We start from the raw sequence: 25,207 nt of genomic DNA, 5'->3' as shown, positions 1-25,207 counted from the left end.
AAACTGAAATATAACAGGAAAATTCTGTGACAATTTTTTTGCAGAGAGTGCATGTTTTCCCAACTGAAAATTGTAGAGCACTTTAACTTCTGTAAGCTCATACAGTTTTGTCTGTTTGGTTCATAAAAGTCTTTTCTCTGAGGCAAATGAAGAAGAAAAGCTTCAAAGAAATATTTTGTTCCCATGAGAACAATAAGTCATTTTTTTTTTTATTTTCTTTTTTTATGTGACAGCTTTCACCCAGGTGAACTTTACTTTAAGCAGGAGAAGATGCGGGGATGGTCAGGCGTTCCACAGCCAAATATTAACAACTTTGAAAAGATCAGAACTGTTGGAAAAGGTATTTTAACTGTTAAATGTAACAGCTATATGCCAGTACCTCTGTGCAAAATTTTGGTGTAGGAGGCTCTGGTGTATAACCAAACTAAAATATTATGAAGTAGTTGAACAAAACTCGTAGGGCCACTTATTTAAACAGAGTCTAGCCCGTGTCTAACAAAACTGCGTTCTAATCCATTTTCAGTTTGTTCAACGCTTTTATCTGAACACCATTTGTCGTGAGCAATTTCAATAAAGCATATAGTTTAGACTGGGAAAGCATTTATTTTCTTAAATTAACCCACTAGGAAGGAGATCTGGAGGTCCAATGATTTCTTGAACCGCAGCCTAAGTTAGACTTTGTTATATAACAGATCCTTAGATTCCTCTGTAAGTCCTCTAAAAAGCCCTCATAGAGGTCTCAACTGTAGGGACATGGTTAAATAAACAAAGTGTAACTTGAATGGCTGTTGTTTAAGGAGATTTGTCATCTCTCCTATTTGAATGAAATATGAGGGGTCTCAAGCTCCTTTTACAGGACTCTTTAGTTTTTGTCATGGAACCTTCTCATGACTGGGACTCTTGTTTTTTGGTGAGAATAACATTTGCCATGATAATATTCTCATATTGGCTGCATGTTTTTTTTTTACTTTAGGTGCATATGGTGCAGCTGTTCTCTACAGGAAAAAGGATGATGACTCACTTGTTATTCTTAAGGAGATTTCTCTTCATGATTTGACAGCAACTGAGCGGCAAATGGCCATGAATGAGGTCTGTCTTTGCAACTGTTGCTCTTATTATATACAGTTGATTCAATTACTGGTAATTCAAACCCTTGATCACTTGAATCTCGCACTAACTTGGAAAAGTTCCATTACAAAAAAATTATTGATTTTCCATGAAATTGCTACAAAGGTACTGTACATTTGTTTGTAATTCTGCCCATGATAACTCAGAGATCCTGCAGCTAACTTAAACTGACCTTTCCCCATCTAGTTAATTTTCTTTGTTTTTGCCATGGAATACACTGGTGATTTTATTTTGTGGATTTCACTTTTGATTTTTTCAGGCCAAGGTTCTCTCAAAGCTAAGTTTGCATCCAAATATCATCAGCTACTATGACAGTTTTGAGGTGGATGGCACTTTGATGATTGAAATGGAATATGCTGATGGAGGGTGAGTCGAGTCCATCATACATGTACGTTGTACCCACCTCGGGTTGCCTTGGTTACCTCTGTCCTGGCAATTGTGATTGTTTCAGTCCTCTTTATATTGTACCTCATTGTCTTTAGAGGATCATTTGAATGCATTTTGAGACATTTTTAGACAATAATTATCACAACTGTAGAATAGTTTGACCACGACAAGTATTTTTTTACAGTTTATACTCTGTAATAGGGGGAGTTACAAACTCAGCGGATAGAAAATATGAGACCACTGCAGCTCAATACAAACTTAGTATACTGTACATGTCTTAATGTTAGAAAATTATGCAAGTAGTCTAATAAAATTAGTGTTTAGCAAAAACCAACCGGCATACTTCCTTTGATTCTGTACTATGTTGTGATGAAAATAATCAACTTGAATTCAGGAAGACATCATTTGTTTGCACAAACAAAGAATTAATTTTTTTTGCCATTAATAGTGTTCCTTTTATACACCTTTTTCAGTTTATTTTCTGGGCAAGCTTCATTTCAATAAATTAATTAATTAATCTTTTTTTGAGAAACACTGCAAAAACAATTTGTTGAAGAACTTGCTTTTGTTTTTTGTTAATGCCAACTCGTTACTATTTATTATGCTGTAGATAGTGAATACAATGTATGTTATAGCCAGTCAGATTACAGAAATTGTGTTACATGTATGGCTATTTATCTACTATTGATTTGTTTTAAAAATGCCAAACTTTTTCGTGCTAAATAATAAGATTTATAATTTCCTGCTCATTTGGAGCTACTGACCGTTGAATAAAATTGTTTGTATTGCAGAACTCTTGCTCAATACCTGTCAAGGCTAGAGAAGGACATGGAGGAAAGAGAGATCTTAATAATTTTCCAACAGATGCTCTCAGCGTTAAGATACATTCATGGAAACAACATTTTACACAGGTAAATTAGCAGTATAAAATTTTTTGCATTACCCCTAGTTAATATTACTATATCAAAACAAAAAAAGAAGATTTTGTGGAAATGTCCTGGATTTAACCTGGAATCTTCCAATATTAATAGTTATTACCTTCTCCCAGGGATTTGAAGACTGCCAACATTTTTTTAACAAAGGAGGGTGTGGTCAAGCTTGGTGACTTTGGTATCAGCAAACAGCTAGAAGGTTCTAAAGCAAACACTGTGCTAGGAACACCTTACTATATCTCACCAGAGATGGTAGGTTATTTTGTAGGATTCACACATGTTTACGTAGGGCCACAACCACCATGGTAAAGCCAAATTCAAGATTTTTCAAGCCCTAAAAAATACACAGAAAGTCCATATCTGTAAAATACAATGCAGCTGGTGGTTGATATTTCTAGAGCCTTCACTCAGAAACAGTTTACTGCATGTGTTTCAAAGCATATATGTGGGACTTATAGATTGGTCTGGAGTTATTTTAGCTTCAATTTTATTAGTAACTGTGTACCATTAATAGTGGTGCACCAAACATCTACATGTACTTTTCTTACAAATCGGAATTAAAAAATACTAAGCAAGCATAAAAGGGTGATGAAGAGGTTTACCTATGCAAATAGCCATTTTGATAGCCCTTTTATAAGGAATGCTTTCACAATCTTTATCCATGTCTCAGGAGTCACAGGGAATGAAAGTCTGTTCACAACCACAAACATTTCTGTGAATGCTGCTGTTAATTTAGTTTACTGAAAGCACCAATAAAAATTGACCAACTTCGTTAAGGTCTTGGACCATCTTTGTCTCATGAGCTGCCAATGAAACAAAGGACCAACAGGGTTGTCGATAAGGGCCGGTAGCCGGCCAAAACTTCCAGCTAGTTAGCCCTCTTTATCTCCTTCTACCATAAGTGCTGACAAAAAAAAAGCACCATCGAATAAAATTGTAAAGCATCCATTTCCCAGTTGTGTATGACATTGAACGCATATGCTAACAGGTTTAGATCTGTAAAACGTTCAAACCGTGCAATGTCTTGGAATGCCTGGGACATTTCAACGGCATTGTTCCCAGTCTTGCCTGTATTCTGACAAAACAACATGGCGTCAGTGGTGGAAAATACCTCTTGAAAACCTCTGGAAACGCCATTTCCGAGATTCTATTTTTCCCTAGGTGCCTCAGCCCTTAAGAACTTGTGCTTTTGTGCGAGTCTCTAAAGCCGCCTACTATTCATTATCAGCCTGCTACTTTAAAATTTTTTGACAGCCCTGGACAAAAATGAACATGATAATTATTATTAATTCTCTTTTTAGTTAATTTATTCAGGGCGTTACTAATCGATGAAACCGATGATCGAAAAATCAATCGATCAATCAATGACAATCGATGCCAATTAATCGATTGATATCGATAATCGATGGACAATCTATGCTCGGGTTTTATGTGATTATCGATTTCATCAATTATCAATTCTTATCGATTATCAATGCCAATCGATCAGTCAATTGTCATCGATTGGTTTTCATTTTTTATACGTTTTATTTTCAGTCAAGATTTCCAAAAACACGGTCTCTTTATGCATTTTAATGATGAAAACTGCGATAAAACTTTAATTTTTTTCACAACGGTGATTGATACATCGTGGAGAACATGGGCATACGATTTTATGACAATATCAATTTTCAATTAGGCATCAAATTGATGAATTGTGATGAAACTGTGATCAAAGAAGATTAATGGTCGTCGCTTTAAAATTGAATACCATCCAATGTAATGCTGGCGTCATATTAAAAACATTAAAAATCATCTTAAAACACTAACATTAGTTATGATTTGCCTTTCAAACTGTATATTGAACTGTAACATAAAAATGGCAGTTTAAATGCCTTGAAAAGAAGGTCCCCAAAAGGGTCTGGTGGCTAGAAGGCTCGCGCATCAGTTGCACTAGCGACAGGCAGCACAAAACATGTCTATAGGATACTGGTCACCACAAAAGGAATGTAGAACAAACATAGAACAAGTCAATAGCATCATCAATAACGCAATGAACGAGGAAAAGAAACAAATTATTTCTTCGAAAACCAGAGTTGCCTGAATTAAAATCAGTGTATAAATAACGTAAACGTAAAGGGAGTTTGCCATGTACGCCCTGAGCAGGTCAATTCTGCTATATTCTATAGGTAGACAATTGGTTTCAGAACCGTCGCCGAATGGCAAAGAATAACCAATATACGCCAGGACAATTAAGCCTGCAGTGAACTATATTCATTTTTTGCCCTCTTTACTTTGTGCACCTTTGTTCTGACAAACAAGTAATAAAGTGATTGCTGAAGCCTATCCTCGTTGTTTCTGGTTTATTTTATTACAGTTCAGTATAATTACATCACCCACCATTCAGAGCTGACTCGTCCCCAGGTGTCTCTCCATTGCCAGACTAAGAGACGGCAGGGAAAGATGTCAGCATTCTCGCAGTTCGTCTAGATATCTTTAAACACATAACACTACACTTAATTATTCTCAGAAATTTTACACGGATAAATCAGATAATAATAATTTCATCATGCACGGCGTGTGGACAGGACCTGTTGGAAAAATAGGAAATAGTGGAAATATAAAATTCCTAAAAATTCATACCAACCAGATATCAACAGTATAAAGGACAGCGAAAGGAACAGCCAAGCGAAAAGGTGTGTTGTTGCCTTGCGTTTCTTCAAAACACTGTTTCAAAGCGTGTTTCTGTTGTTGATTTTTGAAACCATGCAACAGCATACAAACAATCCGGTGAACGAATTCAAATGTCAAACATTTGTGTGTACTGCGAGTGTGTATACGTACAGGCTGGAACGTGTGGGATACCGAGGATTTTTTTAACGCCAATCGATGACAATCGATGAGTTGCGACCACTTTTGTGTGATTATCGATTGGTCATCGATTGGCCGATGCCAATCGATGCCAATTAACTAACAAGGCATTGATTGTCATCGATTGATCGATTGATTTTCCGATCATCGGTTTCATCGATTGGTAACGCCCTGATTTATTATATGTATGTGTCTTTTACTTTCAGTGTGAAGGTAAAGAGTACAATCATAAAAGTGATATGTGGGCATTGGGTTGTATTCTTTATGAAATGGCCAGCAGACAGAAAACATTTGAAGGCTCTAACCTTCCAGCGTTGGTCAACAAAATTATGAAGGTACAAGAAAACCCTGATCTTGTGAAATTCTCAAGATTGTACATCTAGCTTATAAATTCATCAACATGTGCTAAAAAATAGTATGACATGTTTCTGTGTTTCAGGGTCAGTTTGCGCCAATCAGAGGAAACTACAGTCCGGAATTTAGAGTTTTGGTTAGTTCAAAAAATCATCATTGGTGCATGCATAACTAAGCAGCTCATTTTCATCTGACTTGTTGATATGCTGAGAGTTTTTATCTGTTGACTGATGCAGTGACAAGAAGAGAGAGTAGGCAATGATTTCAGGTGTTGAATTGTGTAACCTAACTAAAAAAGCAAATAGACAATAGAAACAAGAGTTGTCTATTTTTGGTTTGAACTGAGAGAGTGCGACTTGATCATTCTCAATTCTGTGAGTTTCAAACTTCTGACCTCCAAAGAAACATAAAATTTAGACATAAGTATGTGCATGATGTTTACACTTGTTTTATGGACAATTTTGTCAAAAAACAGGCTTTAGAGCAAAACCACCATTTTCTGCTTATATTTTCTCCTTGTTTTAATTTTCCTTTTTTGTAGTACACGGGAAAAGGACAAAGGACAATAATTAGGCATTAAAGTTTTCTTTTTATTATTTCCAAGTCACAATAAATGAGGACTTTCTGACTGAATGTTTTTTTAGGTCTCAAAGTCTAAAACGAAATAATATTACGTGCATTTTGCTCAACTTAATGAATGTTAAGTATAAAATGCGTTATGGTTGAGACATTTGTATTGTTTTAGGTTGGGGATATACTACAGAACGACCCTGATCTGAGACCAGAAATAGATGATTTGTTGAATGAAAGACTCCCAAAGGTATGTTATTTATGAAATAATCTGTGTGTTTGTGAAACACTCTGAAAGTTTATAATATAAGTTTATTATTATTTATTGTTATTTTGTTGGTAACACTTAGTAATACTGTTTGTACTTTTTTTAGCTAATGAAAAGGTTTGAAGACACCAGTGAAGATGAACTTGGTAGTTCCATTGATCATAGTAACAAACCAAAGAGAAGGTATAACTCAGTCAGGAGATCTTCTTCAAAAATTGCAGACAAATATATACTAATTAAACTAATGCTGGTTTTCGACATCATACTGTCAAAAATATGAACCAAAACTGTTCTGTTGAATAAGAGCAAGAATTTGGGATATGATAGAAGATCAGTATGTTAACAATCTTGGAAATATAGTGGGCCCATGTTGGTGTTAAATATTCATCCTGTCTTCATGTTGGGCTAATGCTACAAAAAATTAAGTGTAGAGAATGCTAGTAATGGCACCTGTATTTTTTACTTTATTATTATTAATTTCTGTGTATGTTCTCATTTTTAGGACACTTTTGTATTACCTGGACCTGCTTTACACTAACATGTGCCCTATTGAGATACCTGCAAAGGGACAGCTTAGAGAGGTAAGAATGAAGGTACTACTGCAACTATTCAAACTTCATGCTCTGTATGGATTTCTGGAAGTGCTGCGTTATTTGAACTTCATTTTACCCTATATTTACCTATATTTGTATGATACTTGCTTGTAGATGCCATTATTAGGAAAAAATATGTTTTTTACATGTACTTTTTGCTCTTATTGCCATTGTTCTTTTAAAAATCCTTGCTAGTTTTGTGATGCAGAGCGGTCAGATCGATTATTAAGAGGGTTGGAGACTTCTTGTCGGTGCTTTACTAGCAAATAAAATAATGCACTTGATGGGCATAGAATGAACTGGAAATTCTTCATACAGTACTTGGTCACACCTTGTGCTGTACTCTTGAATTCCTTGTTCATTCCACAGCCAACGTGTTTGTTTATCTGCCAGTAAAATGCTCTCATTAACCTCTAGCCCATGTATGTCATTGTTTCAAACAACTCCTAGTGTTCTTTTAAGTAATTACTTTCATGTTCGTTACAGTTTATATTCCAATGGACTGTCAGTAATGTCTTAAAAGATTTGGTTTTTTTCTATTAGTAACATTATTGTACATAGTTGATAATACATTTTGTGCACCACATCTCTTTTTTGAAAGGTTGCTGTTGGTAGTTCCCATGTTACCATGGTGACAATGGAACATGTAGTGTACACATGGGGTAGCAACTGTTGTGGTCAGCTTGGTCATGGTGACAGCAACAGACGAGACAAACCAACACAAGTTGAAGCACTTAAGTCTAAAACTATTTTGAGGTAGGATTTATTCATTTGTCATCACAGAGTGATATTCTTTTTTTACCAGCTTTTTTGGACACAGGCCAGCTATGCCCAGAGGGAGTGTGCATCAACGGGACTCAGGTCCCATGCAAGGTGCCATCCCTACTCAATCCCACAACCTGTGAGGGTTGGCCACACCACTGGGGTCTACGAGCCTTACTCTTTTCTAATAGTGATGTGGGTTCTTTTATACCCCACAAGAACAAATCAGTGAAAGTGCTGTGAGATGGGACCTATGGTTGTTTTTCATCCTTATCTGAGAAGACTAGAAAGTCTAACCATTGCAGATGTCATTTACAAAGGCAACACTTTCTTCTCAGTTATTTAAAGACCCTGAGTGTTTGTCCGGCTGAGGTTTGAACCGGCAACCTCCCGTTCAGCAGACTGGTACTCTCCCAACTGAGCTAACTAGGCAGCTGTTCTTTTGGTACTTTTTGCTGTTACAGTGAAAGGCAAGGTGTTGATGTTGTGGTTCAATTTTCAAATCAGTTTCATTTTTTGAAACTGGTTTATGTTTTCAACTGACATTTCTATAATGTAAAGGGTTAGCTTGATAAACTACTCCTAAACAGCCTTGGAGATTATCGTCCATTGTACCACTTGTGATGTCATGAGTTAAAGAAGAAATACATAACCTTTAACTAACTTTTGCAGGGGGTGGAGATCTTTCAAACAGTACCTGAATTAGCACAATTCTATCTTGAAAACAGGCCAGAGGAAAACCCAAAATTAAACCTCTTGTAAAGTTGATCAGAAAATTCCAATGAAAAAATGAATCTCAGAATTTTGCCTTCCGTGCATGCCTGAAAGCTGTAATAACATCTCAGACAAAAAGCCAGGATAGCGTTGTCGTGTAAACAATGTTTTCTCTAGTTTTGGTTCTTTTTGGGTGGATTGTGAGGAAACAGCTCTACTTGCTTCAAACTTTGCTTTCGGCAAAATTTCCAGGAATTAATGGGATATTTTGATTAACTGATTAAGGGATTCCAGTCCAATTTTAACCAAAAGACTGTAACTCAACAGATGTTTTGTTTTGATTTGTCTACAGTGTTTGCTGTGGAGATAACTTCACTGTGTTTGTCACAGACAATGGTATTGTCATGACCTGCGGCCTGGGTGACTTGGGCTGCCTGGGGCATGGCGACTGGATCAACTCAACTAAGCCAAAGTTGATTGAGGCATTGTTAAGTTTCGATGTGACTTCAGTGAGCTGTGGTTCGGCCCATGTCGCAGTTGTTACCAGTGAAGGTGTGGTGTTCTCTTGGGGTTCCGGTGGCGATGGCAGATTGGGATTGGGGGATGAAGAAAACCGGTAAGTCAAATGCAGACAGCAGAGAAAGGCTTACTTATTTAGTCTTAGAGGTAACATTCTGGTCTTCGTTATTCCACTTATGTCCAGATTTGAATGCAGCTGCAAAATTTACCATTTATGCAAATCTGGATGTATCTTCATCATTACAGTGGCTAGCCACTGAGTGAAGCAGCCAAAGTTGGCTAATGTTAGAGACGTGAGGGACTGTAATGTTATAGAGTCAACTTCCTTTAAGACGGACACCTTTGGGATGGGCATTGAGTGTCTGTGTTCAGATATGTTGGTCTTATAGAGAGTCAAATAAAGGAGGTAAAGAAAGACAGGGACCAACTCCAGGTGTTCGCTTTACAGAGGTGTCTGTCTTATAGGGTAGTCCGTTAAGAAAGAGTCGACTGTAGAACTTTTTGTGTAACAAATTATGATAGAATTTTGTGCCCATGAAAGTGACCACAACAGTCACAGAATGTTCGAGGGCAAATCAACAGTGAGAAGTGTATAGAATTGATGCCCAACAGTGACCCCCCCTCCCCCACTAGATTTATTTTGGTGAGATAAGAGATCAGATGTTTTAAAACTGATCAGTGTTGTTGTGTATTAGATGTGTCCCCACAGAGGTGACTGCTATTGACGAGACTGTGTCCATAAAACAAGTCAAGTGTGGATATGATGGCACCATGTTTATCACTGATTCAGGGGCGCTGCTTGCATGTGGCAGGTAAATTTATTTAATTTTACTCAAGAATGAACCTATGTTTTGTTTTACCCTGAAAGTTTCCAAAAAGTAATGCCATTTTTCTTCTTCTTTTTGAATTATACAGCAATGCAAACAACAAGCTTGGGCTGAACAACCGGCAGGGATTTTTGATGCAGATGAAAAATTTGCTGAATAAGGTACATTAATAAATAGGTGGAATATCATCTTCCGCTTGAGACCTGAATAGGAGGACTACACTCACTCTTCAGCAATACACTCATCCGCAATATCATATTCCATCTAAATTTATGAAATGACTCTTGGCTTCAAACCTTTTAAAAATAAGGTACATATTCATTCACTGACGTCATTTTTATTGTGTACCTGTTTGGATCACTGTGACTAAAAGAGGTTAATTTTAATTGTGGTTGTTGACATTGACAATAATTCACTCGATAAAGGATTTTATGGAAGTTTTAGTTGACGTTATGAATGATGAAATGGGGCTGAGTTGTTTGATGGGCGTCAAGCGCCAATCCAGGGCTTTAACAACTCATATGACTGTTTACAGTTAATCAAGGTTGAATTTAAGAAGGCTTCCAGTCGTTCAGATTGTGGGGACGGTGGAAAGAGGGGGTGGAAGAATCCAAAGCATCTCTGATAAGCCGTGTTGTAGAGTGTTGCTTGTCATTGGGCGAATCGACTTAGTTCCGGGCGAAGCAACTTCGGGGGAATCGACTTTCACGCAAAACGACCACAATTACGCCCCGTTCTCTCCGCTCTTCACAATCTGAGCACCTGGAACAGGTTACAAGCAGCTTGGCCCGGCGAGAGTTATAGGAAATGATCACCTGATATAGCGTCGTGACCTTGACCTTTCACCTTAGGTTCAAGTCGACGGTAAAAACGTTCCAACAGCTGTCAAAGTGTTATCCAAGCATCGTGTATTAGACGTATCGCTGGGTCCATATCACAGTGCGGTGATTGTAGAGCCAGGACTGGTCTACACATTTGGTGATAACTCACTCGGACAACTGGCTTGTGGTAACTGTAAACCACGTGATGTTCCTGCAATTGTCAAAGCGTTAGAAGACAAGACCACTATGGTAAGACAACAATATTATTTTGCGGTTAGTAAGAGCCTTTTTCCGCGGAATAGCGTCTATTTACCTCGGGAATGACCGTTTGTTCCCATGAGACATGTCAGCTACCAAAAAAGTTATCCCGGGCTTCTAGGACACCAACTTTACACAAATACAAAAATTTCGCGCTAAAATACGCACCGCACGCGGTGGCTACTACGAGAAGGAAACTTAAGAAGGATGTAACAAATACAGCACATGCTCCTACATATCATGCCAAACACATTTATAAAACTGTATGTAGGCCAATTTATTTATTTTATTTTTTACCAACTTGACTAGGCACAGATTAGCCCGTAGGGGATGGATAGGTGGAACATGTCAGGTGCCCTCTCTTCACTCCCTTCCCTCCCCTCCCTACTCACTCCTTTGACCCATGGTAGCTTGAGATAATTACGTCACTAGTATATGTAGATGTGTGTATGTATATGTATATGTATGATATGTAGTATATGTAGATGTACATAAAAAGTGGTTCAGTTACGTCCTGTGGTAGACAGATAGTGAAAGTGTTGTGAGACGCGGCCTTGGTTTTTCGTTCTTACTAGACGACCTCAGAACTAACCGTGGAACAAAAGTAGCACCTTCGTCAGTTTTTTTAGTTCTGAGTGTTGTTCCGGCCAAGAATCTTAGAACCCTAGCGCTAAAGCTTTCAATGAGCCAGCCAATCAGCGGTTATTTGTGCATTTACTTAATAAACTACTTGTTAAACGTATCCCACAGGCTTACTAGCTCACTGAATTCTTTTTTTCTGTAGGTGGTTTTCTGCGGAAATGGTTTCACAGTAGCTGGAACAAATGAAAATGATCTGTTTTTCTGGGGGGCGAGACCCACAGATAGCCGACGTCCCCAGAGTGAAAGCGGAGACAAGACAGATACTGAAAGTGGTAACAACAAAAGACACAGGAGAAATCCAAGTGGAAGCATGAGTATTGGTAGTGCTGATAGTGTGGAGCTGTCCCCAGGGTAAGGAGGCCGACCGACCGCAACACAAGCCTCCTTTGGGGTGTTCTTAGCTAAGTTCTTGAAAAGAATCTCAAGAGCCATTCCCTTCCCTCATGTGGTCAAAATGTAGTACTCTACTTCATTTTCTTTGGACCACACTGTGATAAACGTATCTTATATCTATAGGGATGACCTCGAGCTCCTCCTCCTTGATGAGCCCTAGTGGCTGTTTGTAAACGCACGGGGTATGAGGATTAGTACTATAGTTTCGACTGCAATGCACACCAAAAAAATTCAGTTGAAAACAAAGCCTAGTCTCTGACTGACGAACTCCTAGTTAGCTGGACAGCTCAGGTGGTGGGAGTACTGCACCGGTATTGCAGAAGTCAGGGTTCGATTCCAGGCTTTCTTTTCGCAGCTGGAAAAGTTTCGTCTTTAACTACGATGATCATCGATGTTTTTAAGCCTTCTCTCGACAGTGTTTTTGTGGAAAGAAAGCAAAAGAGCATTTAATTTTAACTCAATGTAATGCTAGATAGAAAACCAAGGAGAACTGAAAGATTTAGGAATTTTTTTCTTGAATTTTACAGGAGTAAAAGCGATCACAACTCCGGAAGCCAGACCTCTCTTCCAAAAGATGCCAAGAAGCGCCGAGATGGCATTCTAGAACTCTCCAGTAGTTCCACCAGGTTTGAACGTGGCAGGAAAGATGGAATGCAGGAGGGATTCTCAATGCCTCAGTCTTACAAGAAAAGAAAGGATGGGGTACAGGAAGGTGTGTCACAACCGGAACTAGTAGGAAGTAACAGTGCGGATGGGTGAGTACGCATTAAACTTTCCCTGCATACTGCATACCCACCCCCCCCCCCCCCCTCTATTTCTTTGCTACTATCGGCGACAGAATTTGTGGAACATTTTCGTGAGGTCAACGGGCATTTCGCACTTTCTTCCAACACTATACACTTCTAAAAGGAAAAAGCAAGCCTTCCCTTCCCCACCCGGCTTAAATGATGTTGTGCCGTCACTCGTGCTCCATGTGGGAATTACCAAACTGGCCAATTTTGGTTTGGGGAGGGAGAGAGGGTCTAGATTGTTTGTTTTGTCTCTGATTGTATCTAAGTGAAAACTGATGTGATGTGGGAGTGTAGCCTGCGTAGCGGGCGCTTGGAAGTAGTGGGCGCAAGAAAAAACGGGCGTGCGATCTTTCTTGCGCCCACTACTTCCAAGCGCCTGCTACGAAGGCTAATGGGAGTGTAGTTTCTGAACGGGAGGACAAGAATCTCCCTCAGGAAATAAGATGAAAACATGATCTAGGTATCCTTCTAACATAAATGATGTTATGACTGGAAGTTAGTGGTTGTTTAACTAGTAAACTCCGTTCTCTTTTCAGTGTTTTCTCCGACGCGGAACGGAGCGACTGCGGATCAAAGGAAAATACGTCAGTTAATTACATCAGAATGAGTTCTCGCCGAGGGCAAATGAATGATCAGTCGTATGTAGGGTTTCTACGAATCAGTGACAATGAAACTGTCTCTTCTCCTACTCGCCTTTTTCACTGGGATTCCTACAGTATGTATGGAGCTGATAGTGACCGAGAATTTCCTGTTTACCTGCTTGATGTCAATGGTTATGGCGTGAACGTGTTCGTACAAATAGAAACCACAGCACCGGCTCCTATCAGAAGACGGTCTAAGAAAAGATCGCAGAAAAAAGCCAGTGAGAGAAGGCTGTCCAAGCAAACTGTGCTTTCTGACGGGTAGGTGTCCTTCGTATGATAGTTGTAGCCAATCACAGAGGAGGTCGGTGATTCAATCATCCAATCAGATCTCTACGCATTGAGGCTGCCTTGAAGCGCGGGAAAATATTGAGATTTGGTGTGAGACTTTAAGCAAGTTCCAGAGGTTTATAGAAACGCAAAACCAAACAGTCTTGAAAAGTAATTTTCTTAGACACAAAAAGCTTCTTTACTTGAAAGCAAAGCAACCGATTATGTCAGCCCTAACGGTACAATCGATATCTAATCAGTTCAGAACAGTAGTAGGTGCAGGCGAGGGAAAGCGCAAGTTACGCTTGGTTTTGGTCTCATTACTGTTTGAGTGAATGAGTGGCGGAAATGTTTTTTGCCAACCACAGAGTAAGACTAAACAAAATCCAAGTTAATTGAAACATCAATAAACCACTCTAAGGCTGGCTTTTACTAGCGACGGAATTAGAGTCAGTGTTTAAAAAGAAGGGCAGGGTGTTGTAATCTAGTTAAAACAGCGTTTGATTCCTCTTACGACTACGTCGCCCACGATCTAGTGAAAACAAGGCTGTCGCAGTCACAATCAGAAGCGGTAGAACTAAACCAATTACAAAGCAGGAGATTAAGCTTTGTGATTGGTTTATCCTTCTGCTTCCGTCTACTACCATCTGGTTCTCACTAGATCATAACTGCGAGGTATTCCTACGCGGGGTAGAAAGAAAATGGAAACGTTCTGATTCTTCCGTCGCGCTCATAAATCCGCTGACGACTTTGATTTTTGATTTTCAATGCAAGGTCATATTACGACTCCCAACTCCGTCGCAAGCGAAAACCAGCCTTATGCGGAATCCATGTTCAAGCCGAATCCCCTTCAAAAGTTCAGTCCTTATCAGAGTTGCAAGTGCTGCTTCAAAGCTGAATGATCCCGCACCCTTTCTTTCTAGCAGACTCTAAGAGTTGTAATCAGTTTTTTCACGCACTTTTCGAAGAAGTGACCTGGACAAAAACAACCGCTTCGTACGAGACTAATGCTCAGAAATAAATCAAAGTAATGCAGATTCTACTAGAGCTCTATTTTCGGATTTTACACTGAACGTAATAAAATGATGCTGAGTTAACAAGACAATTTTGTTTGTTCCTTACAGTACGATTGGAGGTCCGCGGGCGCCTGCGTTGGACTCCTCCATGGGATCGAGCTCCTCCGAGTTGGAAACCACCTTAGGAGAGGTAGGAATCAAAAATAAATACATACCTCCTCTACGAAAAGAGTTTTGTAATGCAGGCAAAACATAGTTTGAAATCCTGAGTTTTTTTGAGCGAGGTGGGGGACAGGTTATACTAAAAGTTGTGAGTGTCTTCAGCGTGCAAAGAAAGTAGTGTCCGATAGTCCGGGGCTAGTGGATTTTCCTATCGGGCTAGTGTATTCTGTTTTTAACTTGCCCGACGGGCAAGTGATGTTTTTTGAGGAATTTGAATAACAGAAGAACTATGAAATCAATTCTGAAAGTCAAAAAGTTTTTTGGGCTAGTTGAAATGACATCTGGGCTAGTAAATGCTAGCTTCAGCTTGCCCGAATGGCAAGCTGTAAAAATGATTTTCTTTGCACCCTGGTCTTTTTTTTCCTGTAGGCTCCGACGTGGTTAAAGAATGAGTTAAAAGAAGGGATTATAGCTGGTAACACGGATCAGCAGGATTCAAATGACGATAGCGATAGTGAAGAGGCTGACAGTGAAACTGAGGAAACAGACAATGGTAAGTAGTCACGGAGAGCTGGCCGGCCGGGACCGCTGCCTGCCTTCTGCCCCATTTCCTTGGTGATCGTTTTGTTGTGTAGTTAACACTTTTGTTAGAATTATGTGTTCTTATGTAACCTGTCGAACACAAGATACATATATTTCATGTTAAACACCGCGAAGAGAGTTCCAGAAACATTGTAGTGTCGAATGTTTGATGAAAGTTTGCGAACTGTTGATTCCTGTGAGCCTTTTTTTTCTCTCTTTTATTTAATAAACAGTACTGTATTGTTGAATTCGTAATGGTCACTCCTCCTAACCGCTTAGATAAAGAATTCACTAAAACGCCCTTTTTAAAATTCTTTTAGGCCAGGAGAGAGACAGTTCCAAATCCACAGTCAAATCCACAGCTGAGCTTGTATCAGACAGCGAAAAGAACTCCAAGAGTTCTGCGTCTAAGCTTGCGGCTAAAGTCGAGAGGTTCAAGCAAAGCAGGAAATCTAAATCGGAGACGAGAATTGTAGGAGGCGTAGCTATTAACACAGCAGTAGACAATGAAGTGCCCCTCAGTGTACGGTCAAGTTCAGTATCGATTAAATCGGAGCCAGATCTTGAGAAAATACAAGACAAGGTACTTCTTTTGATTTATTTTATATTTTCCTCTGCTCTGTTTATTTTAATTTGGGGTTGCGAATAAAGCGGGCTTTCGTTGGGGCAAATCCAAATATATACCAAAGTATCAAAGATTGACATCTACTCTCACTGCATTACCTCTCATATCTTACTTGACCCTTTTACTCCTAAGATCTGGTTAGTAATTCTCCTTTGTGACTGCTATGCATTTTATTGAATGTTAAATAAGAGAATTCAGGGATATATCAATTTAGTAAAATCCAACTAGTTGTCTATTATCAATGCTGCGTTCTGATTGGTTGAGCTACTACTAGGCTATATGTTATAGCCCACCAGTAGCGAAAAGCGCCGGATTTTTGGCGGCAAAAAGGATGAAAGTCTTACTTTAAGTTGTTTTGTCTCAATATTTTTGACTAACTAGTTGGATTTTACTAAAACAATTATTCCTCTCGCCCTCATGGCCTCTGAGTCAATAGCCCATTCAGCCGTCGGCCTCATGGGCTATTGACTCAGAGCCCATTCGGGCTCAAAGAATAATTGTTAAATAACATCCTCTGGCTGATAAATTTGCCAATTCTCACCACCGTCACCACCTATCCGTTAGGCAACGTATTGTATATCCTCCTCCTAAGGAGATGTTACTAACGTTAGGTTACTTATAGAGTCCATGATCCATTGGTCGCAGTCTTGCACTGATGCGGCTTCTGATTCAATGGACGTTCAAATTTTTCGTTCACGTATAAAAAAAACATCGTTCGTAATTGTGATTGGAGGGTGGTTTGGCTTTTTCGTGAGTATATCTCAGCTCAGTATCTTGAAAGTGCAGCAGTAATTTAATCTCGCATATTTACGTCATGTAAGGGAAATAAAATCTTTGCTTGATGATAAACATCGCCTCAATTCAAGCCTGCGCTTCTCTTTTATCTGGTTCATTAAAAGATCCTCGAGACTCTCAAAAATTCAACAAAAACCGACAGGAATTTATTGCATGCGGCACTGTGTATTGAGAGGATGACAGCGCATTTTTTGCCTTTCTTTACAGAATGTGGGTTCTGAGTCGCCGGGAACTGGTGATTCAGATAAAGGTTCTTCTTTGAACTTATCCAAAGTGTTTCCTCGCCCCGCCAGCAGTCCTGTTACATCAAAACACAAGCGTTCATCCTCAGATGGGCTCATTATTGATGAGAAGAAAAGAACTCCGTCGGATTCTGGTGTAGAGTTGACTCCTGTGGAGAAACTTAATAGTTCGAGTGAGGGATCAGGGGGTGCCGCGAGCGGCTCACGCAAGACGTCTCTAGAGTAAGTTTTGAGCTCTCTTAATGGTACAAATGAGAAAAAAGTGGATTGCAGCAAGTTTTAATAAGGTATAAACAGGTGAACTTGAGAACAGGTAACGTGACAGTATGTTATTCTGCGTCAAAATCTCGCCATGCGTGGATAATCCCTACTCGTTTTTGCTCTTGAGTAAGTGATTAATTTTGCTTGTACGTGATACTCTCAGTGTTGTGTCTCTATTGAAATCCTGCACAAATTTTGTTAAGAAGATATTCTTTGTTTAGCAAAATTTTAGGGAAAGCTTACCGCAAGCCTAAGGAAGACTCGCAGAAATTGCTTGTATTTTGCGTTAATTCTGGATCTCTATTCGGAAAACTGGACTGTTGCGTTATAGTCGCTACGAAAGGTTGTACCGGAGGAATGTGTTATTTAGGCAAATTCAAGCAAGGGCATGAGTCATTGAGTTTTCTGGTCACAGGTTGAGGAAGGTCAATCTTCATGAATGATTTTTGTGAAATTAGAGCATGTTTTGTGCAAACCTGAGTGAGAGTATAAGCTAGTCGATATGATCATGTAGCTTTAGACAGTCGAACAGAGCGTCAGTTTAATCTCTCGTCAGTCGGCTCTCAACAGTTTAAGCCAAGGAAGAGTTTGCCAATTGCGGTAAACGTTTAATGATTTTGGCGGGGATCGGGAGCTCCAGGACAAAGGAGGTGGAGGAGTTAAAAGGTTTCATTTGGACCGAGTTATACGGAAAGTAAAGCCTGTTTTTCTCCATCATGAAATGCCTTCTGGCGTCTTTTCTACGTTTTTAAAGAAATGTATATAACGGACATCTCATTACGCAACTTGGAGCGAGACGATAAGGAATCAGTCGTAAAATTATAGACCAAGTTCAGGGGGTGGGGGGTCCTCTCCCCTAACCCCTAAGGAAGGCCTGATATTCAGTTTATGGTTTATAAGCAGTTGGTCATTTTACAGACAAGAAATACCGTATCGTAAAAGGTTGTATCCTGGTCGCTCGTATAAAAGGTCACCTTGCGAGATAGAAGCACAGACGGTTGGTGTACTTGTTGTAAGTCACAATAGTAATAAAGCGAACATTTCTGCGTTAACCGTTGTTGCTTTTTTTCCCCTTTAGTGTCGCCCGAACAGCTAAGAAAAGTGTCGGGTAGGTAATAAGATTGCTGTTTATTTCTATTTCAAGTTCAAAGCTATTTGAACGGTCTTGTTGGCAAATGTTTTGATCTAGATTAGCGCAGTTATTAAAGGGTAAGGGATTGGGTTTGATGGTAAGAAACGGATAAGAATGGTGTTCTTACTCACGGAAATCAATTATTATGGTCGAGTTAACCCAGTATCCGTTGTGAGATTTTATTGACACTTGGTTCAAATTTGCCTTAGAAGCTCCTCACCGCAGCCTCCTCGTTCCCCGAGAGCTGGAGATCGCCAGACAACCTTGAGCAAACCTTCGGATCGTTATCAAGAGTACAGGTCAGTTCATCAGTCACTGCTGGAATAGCGCTAACAGGGCGATAAATGTCATTTTTCGAATGTAAACTCATCTTCGTAGAGCATGCAAATGCTAGTATGTAATGACAGGTACTGACTGTTGATTCATAACTAGTGAAATGTCCACGCGTGTCCACTTTAACGAAGAGCTCCAATCTTGGACAGAATAATATGGAACAGCAAACCCCATCCTCCCGAAATCAAGGATGAAGCCGAGCGAAGGTAAAGGGGGGGGGGGGGGGGTGGGGGTGTCTATTTTGTCCAAGATTGTAGCGTCGGTGTAGCCGTACCTTATAGGAAACGGAACACGGTGAACTCATGGACGAAAACTACGGTCTGCTTGTTTTGTTCATTTTTTGGCTTTATGCTAATCCAAAAATTTTCGGCCTTGAGATGAAAAAAACTTTTGCGTTTTACTATGGCTGTATAGTAGGCTGCAACCTGGCTGGTTGTAATTTGCGTTAATCCGTCAGAAGCGCCAAAACTCTTCAAATCTTTATACGCACTCATACAAATATTAAACTGATCGCAGTTATTTTGTCATTTGCTGCTTCACAGGAGACCTGTGGGGAGAGCGCGGAATAGTCAGGCTCCTTTCAGGAGAGCAGGGTAAGTAACAATTTGTTTCTTTCTGATTGTAACATCAACTCATCAACCCCGGACCTAACCCGCGAAACTACTTGTTCAAAGGTTGGATATTGCTCTCCACCGGGATCCACTGGATAAATATCTATCCACTGGATAACAATCAAATACTTAACCGCCGCGCTTGATTGTTTGAACACTGACTGAAGCTCGGTTACTTTTCTTCCTTTTTTGTGTTGCCCTTTCCTTCTTTGTTTGTAGTTTTTACCAACTCTTGTTTATTGCGTGAAAGATTGTGTCCTTGATTATGGCGCGAAAAACAGCGTTCGGGAAATGTATGTTACGCGGTATTTCTTGTTTTACTTACGGAGGAAGAAGGTATTCACAAACTGAAGTTTGTTTTTCCCGCGTAACTCGCCGCATGCTGCGCATCTTTTACGCGTGAAATTTCAGAGCCACTCTGAATCAGAAACTGTCACTTTCTTTCAACTTTTTGACGTTCCCGTGGTTCCATGGTGAATATATCTGGGGAAGACGCATTCAGGCTCGTAGTTTTATGTTTTACGCAGTAGAAGGCCAAATTTCACGGAAAGAGATTCATTGTTACCCTATTAAACTCGCGTCCGTGTATTGAGGATATCCCTTTCTCAATAAAAGCTTGATTGTACAGTGGAACCCCGTTAATGCGACCACCGTTGGGCCATAAAATCCTGGTCGTAATAACGAGGTGGTCGCATTAACGGGGTCTTCAAAATAATAAAAAGACTCAATGATTGTTTCGTTTGGTTTGAAAGAATATGGTCGTAATAACGAGGTGGTCTTATAAACGGGGTGGTCGTAAGCCGGGGTTCCACTGTATATCTAAAAGTTTGCAGAACTATCACCATGACTGAGTATGACAAAATGATATCCAAGCAAAATAAAGTCGTACAGACTTAGTTCTAATGACACTTACAGTTGTAACATTACAATTCTGTACATTAAATCATTAATTTAATCACTGAGTTACAAATTGTCAGCCGGTCGAACTAAGGTTTGCTTTAGTCAGTTGAAAAAAAGATGAGAAAAAGAGTACTGCTTTGCTATTATTTGCGCAAGTTTTGCCGGCATAAGACAAGCAAAGCTGTGCAAACTCTTTTTAATTTTTGACACGATTTTTTCTTCTTCAGGTTTTTATAAAAATTCCTCACTAATGGACTCATTGCTTTTGTAATGGGATACTATATTTAATCCCACAAGCGATGAAAATAGTGCTTAATCTTTTGAATCGTTTAATTGAATCAGTTATGGTTTTTTTGCTAATACGCATCCATTTCCTCTCTTACTTGCTAATGGTGTCACTGTTATTATTTTTGTTATCATTGTCGCCAAGCAACGACTTGGACATCCATTTGTATTCATCCATTACTGATTAATTTGATGTTTAAATCAAGTTGCTCACAATTTTCAATACCGATCGGATATTATTCATTACAAACAGAAATTTCTAGAAAGCTAATTGCCGAAACCACTTAATGTGCTTTTTGGTTAATTATTTTCTTCGAGAAAACTGAGAAGTGAGAGTGTCCATATTGTAATCCGACAAACCGGAACTCTCAGAATGCAAAATACCATGGCCAACTAGAATTATTCATCAAGCTAGTCGAGATAGGAAAGCAAAACGAAATAGTAAAACTCAATTTATTCACTGAAGCAAAACAAATGTAGAAGAAGTCTGAACAAATTGCATTTTTTATGGTGAGTATACCCATGTTTTGACTTCTTCCTAACCTTTTTTCATTAACTTGTGGTCGGAGGCAATTTTTTCTTCGTATAACTCCTAGGGTCATACAACTTAAATGCTAAGAGTTTTTTGGTTTTGTTTCTGTTCAATTTGGATTACAGGGCTGGTGGGAAAATGGCGTCGAGCGATTCCCGTTCGGCGAATACTCGGCGTGATCAGGTATATTTATTTCATTATTATTTTTCTCAAAATTTTAGTGGATTTTGAGCAATTTTTCTTTTCTTTTTGTGCAGTTATACTCTTTGCTTATTTAGGCCTTCAGTTTGGGCCCTGGGCGAGCTGGTGAATATTCGGTGAAATGCTTAAATGCCGCATTGTTTATCACCTGAGATGCATCAAATCGCAAAATGAAATTGGCAAAAGCCTTTTTTTCAATCAGGCTTTTTCTTTGCTCAATTTCTTTTTTTCAATTTTTGTTCATTATTTCTTGTACATGGTTTCTGTCGTTCTATCTTCAATGTGTATCTTTCTTCCTTAAATTCCCTAGTCTTCTTCCTTATTTTAATTTAAATTGGTAATCCCGAGAATGCTGTTGGAATTCACTGTCTGTTAGCTTTTGTAGCCAAGCTTTAAATAATTTCAGTTCAAAATGGTGTTAACAATATGTTTCGCATCACAAAAACAACTTGGAAGTGTTTTATATTGTTTTGCTAACTAGCCTTTTTATTTTGCTTATTTTGACTTGTTATACATAATTAATGTTACTTTTGTAATGTTTGTAGCCATATAAATAACACGCGCGTAAATTGCCGCTCATTTGCATCTCTACAGGCGTTGGAAGAGCTTCGCCGTGAATCTGCTGAAAAACAAGCGACTTTGCAGGAAGAAATAAACAGACTAAAGCGTGAAAAGGAAGAGGTTAGTAACAATGAAGAAATTCTCATTTTCGATTATGTTGGAAATGAACTGAATTTTTCCGTTATTTTTGTTACTTTTCAGTATGAACAGAAAATTCAACAGCATCGAGAGGAGCTGCAACTGGCTGAGAAGTCCCGGGACGAGCAACGGAAGGAAGCTAAGGTTAGAATGTAGTCCTATTTTCTTTCTTTCTTTCTTTGAGACACTGCAGTAGAAAATGTGACATTTCTGACGGTGTCCTCCATTTTCTCGTTCTCAGGAGATTGAGGAAAAATTGTCTCACGAAGTCTTAAGCTTAAAAATGGAATTGTCAAAGGTGAGACAGACTGCGACTGTTATTCTGTGGAGTTGAAGTATCAGAAAGATATATTTTCATGTGTTCGTTTGTTTTCAGCAATGCGACAAACTTCAAGATAACTTCAATGTGGTGTTGTCTCTCCAGGAACAGTTGGCTCGTATGCAGCAGGTGGGCTGGACATTGTTAAAATATTTCTTTTTTCCACTGATATCCTTGAGCGTGATCGATCAACCATATTCCGGAATAAGAATCAGGGGAATAAACTCTTGACTGAAATGGTACAAGCTTGCCACAAGGTTGGTACAAGAGATTTGCCAGAAAACCTTGCGTATTCTTATTCCGGAATGCGATCAATGGAACGCACTCCTTCTGACAGGCATACCCATAGTGTAACGCCCTCAGCCACCGGGCTCTGGCTGTGCCTCGGTATGCGCCCTTATTTTCGCCTGTCTTTTCCCCTCACGCAGCTATTATAAACTCCGAACCAAATTTGTCTTTCGCAAAAGTCTGTGTTTAGAAGCTCACTGCCTTGAATCGAACGCCATCCCCTGCGCATACGACATGATATTATTGGTTACATTAGCATATTTGTGTTTTATTCTTGGAAAATATCTTTTCCATAGTTATTTTCTGCGACATACCTCATCTAAGATTTTATTATCCCGCTGTCCAGTGAGAAATTCCAAAATCGTTAAAATCTATTTTTGTGGATTAACGTTTATGGTTCGTGTGCGTAACACAGGAAACGTTAGAAATAACCACGGGTAACCCAAGGTCGAAATATGACCATCGACACTGTTGCGTAACGTTCAAAATATAATGATTTTATAGGAGAAAAACAATTGTTTCCGTAGCCCACGAATGTAAAGGGATTTGAATAAAAATTGGCTAACCTTGCTTAAGTTGTGTGTTTTTTTTCCTGTGTGGTGTCCAAGCCGATTTATGGCCATTTAATGGGTGTTCAGTATTGGAACTGGTCCACTCTCTCTATTAGCAACCGAGTTTTATTGAAGTCTTTTACATTCATAGGCTACAGAATCAATTGTTTTTCTCCCATACAAATCCTTATAATTTGAACGTTACGTAACAGTGCCGATGGTCATATTTCGACCTTGGGTCACCTGTGAAATACCTGATAAAAAATATATATATTTTATTTCAGCCTTCCCGAGCGGGCTGAAATGTAACGAATCCTGTATTTCAATTGGCTTTGCGCGGCGCTTTGGAGGCCAATACACTCTTTTTTTTATAAGGATTTTGTTTTTCTGGCCGGGGTTGAATTTTCTTATTTTTCTGCCGATTTTAGGCTGAAAATATTCTTGTATTATTCTTTAAAAAAAAAGGAAAAAAATTATCATGATGCTCTTTACGGTATTGTTCATTTCTTTTGAGCTGTCTTGATACGGTACAAATGTACTACATGTATCGTCCATCGAACTGTTATTAGCATTAAACACTTGGCTATAGCTAGCCTGTCTCCCCTACCACGTTGCGATGGCGGTCAATAAATCCCCCATAGCCTGTGTACAGACCGGTTTGTACACAGGTGGTCAATAAATCCCCCATAGCTTGTGTACAGACGGGTCTGTACACAGGCTAATCCCCCAATTTTTTTCTTTTATTACGCGCGCTCGACGGACTTCGAAGAGAAAATATTGGGTCTGTGAACAGGCTAGGCTATAGCTAGTGCGGGTTTTTTCAATTTGTTTGCTAGTTTTGAAGTTTATGGAAAGGAGCAATTTTATACGGTTCAGTTAATAACGTATAATTCTACACATGTTTTTGACAAAACGAAAAGACAACCCTAACCCTGACCCTAACCCTTTTGTGAAATTAATTTTCAGCAACGTTTTCTTTCTTTTTATCTTTTTTTAAAGGAACAATTGAGGCAACAGGCGAAGGAAAAGGTAAGCTGATGGTTGTTTTATATATAATTTTGTTTTATCTACAAGGTAGCCTATAAATCTACCAAATGGATTGAACGGACCGAGCAGTTCTCCGCTGAGTCTATACGACGCAGACTATATTCGTGTTCAATTCCGCCGAACGGGAATTGTGGGAGGAGACGCAGAGTGTTTTTTGGGAAAACACAGGCTTGCCATTCTCTGGTAATCTGTAATCTGTATTTCTGTATTTCTCTATTTTCTGAGTAGATCAAAGTTCAGGTGTCAAATCGATTTTTCGAGCTTTAAATCGACAAACCATACCGAAACCGTGAAGAAGTTTAATACACCGTGCGCCTGTTTAAGGACGTTTTTTCTCTGAGCTTATGTGTTCAAAACCCGAATATGGCATTTTAACGAAGCTATTGTTACATCCTAAGCGGCCATTTGTAAAAAAAAAAAAATAGTTGCTGTTCGCACCATCGAAGTCGGTAAGACTGAGAAGAAAGGAACTATCAACTCTTAGCGTCTCGCCTCGCTAGTATCTTAACCTCAAAGAAAAGTTAAGGAAAAAAACTGGCATTAACGACCGGTAATTTTCGGTAGATGGTTTAATGAAAGTGGGCAAGTAAACCCAGGGTAAATAGAACTGAAACCAACAACATGGTAGTCCCCAATAATTTTGTTGGGGATCCGACGTGTGCCGGGATTCGGAATTTTAAAGTAAAGTCGGGGTGTGATTCGGGATTGAAAGTCACTGCATGGGATGCAGAATGCTGTGAATAATTACGAGATTATGGGATTGAGCGAAAATTTGCCATGGGATACCCTGGGTGACAGAGACTTTTCATGCGCCGTTTCCGGTTTCGGTCAAGTCTTTATGGTAACCCGCTTCGCCGCTCGAGCCGAAGATTTTGTCGGCCTGCGAGTGACACCGAGGCATCCCTT

The 25,207-nt window shown here is 39.3% G+C and overlaps 1 protein-coding gene across 2 annotated transcripts in view; it reads left to right on the top strand.

The window, feature by feature from the left end:
• The window catches only part of LOC140935102 (uncharacterized), a 30,749-nt gene that overhangs the window by 4,311 nt on the left and 1,231 nt on the right, over positions 1-25,207 (top strand). Inside the window, exons 4-34 of one of the 2 annotated variants that reach the window (XM_073384637.1) lie at positions 234-340; positions 974-1,089; positions 1,388-1,494; positions 2,307-2,426; positions 2,564-2,699; positions 5,504-5,632; positions 5,737-5,787; positions 6,397-6,471; positions 6,596-6,672; positions 6,992-7,070; positions 7,684-7,838; positions 8,911-9,174; positions 9,773-9,889; positions 9,993-10,065; positions 10,756-10,974; positions 11,768-11,976; positions 12,546-12,773; positions 13,346-13,711; positions 14,845-14,926; positions 15,328-15,451; positions 15,801-16,063; positions 17,108-17,364; positions 18,482-18,511; positions 18,745-18,834; positions 19,411-19,461; positions 21,322-21,379; positions 21,992-22,078; positions 22,160-22,240; positions 22,338-22,394; positions 22,473-22,544; positions 24,254-24,283. In XM_073384637.1, coding sequence (XP_073240738.1) covers positions 234-340; positions 974-1,089; positions 1,388-1,494; positions 2,307-2,426; positions 2,564-2,699; positions 5,504-5,632; positions 5,737-5,787; positions 6,397-6,471; positions 6,596-6,672; positions 6,992-7,070; positions 7,684-7,838; positions 8,911-9,174; positions 9,773-9,889; positions 9,993-10,065; positions 10,756-10,974; positions 11,768-11,976; positions 12,546-12,773; positions 13,346-13,711; positions 14,845-14,926; positions 15,328-15,451; positions 15,801-16,063; positions 17,108-17,364; positions 18,482-18,511; positions 18,745-18,834; positions 19,411-19,461; positions 21,322-21,379; positions 21,992-22,078; positions 22,160-22,240; positions 22,338-22,394; positions 22,473-22,544; positions 24,254-24,283 — 3,910 coding nt within the window. Of the gene's footprint in view, positions 1-233; positions 341-973; positions 1,090-1,387; positions 1,495-2,306; positions 2,427-2,563; positions 2,700-5,503; positions 5,633-5,736; positions 5,788-6,396; positions 6,472-6,595; positions 6,673-6,991; positions 7,071-7,683; positions 7,839-8,910; positions 9,175-9,772; positions 9,890-9,992; positions 10,066-10,755; positions 10,975-11,767; positions 11,977-12,545; positions 12,774-13,345; positions 13,712-14,844; positions 14,927-15,327; positions 15,452-15,800; positions 16,064-17,107; positions 17,365-18,481; positions 18,512-18,744; positions 18,835-19,410; positions 19,462-21,321; positions 21,380-21,991; positions 22,079-22,159; positions 22,241-22,337; positions 22,395-22,472; positions 22,545-24,253; positions 24,284-25,207 lie in introns of those variants that run through there. The other variant, XM_073384636.1, reaches the window with a different exon arrangement.

The sequence above is a fragment of the Porites lutea genome, chromosome 4, assembly GCF_958299795.1.
Source record: "Porites lutea chromosome 4, jaPorLute2.1, whole genome shotgun sequence".
NCBI classification, from domain to species: domain Eukaryota; kingdom Metazoa; phylum Cnidaria; class Anthozoa; order Scleractinia; family Poritidae; genus Porites; species Porites lutea.
This window is presented reverse-complemented; position numbering and strand designations above follow the sequence as displayed.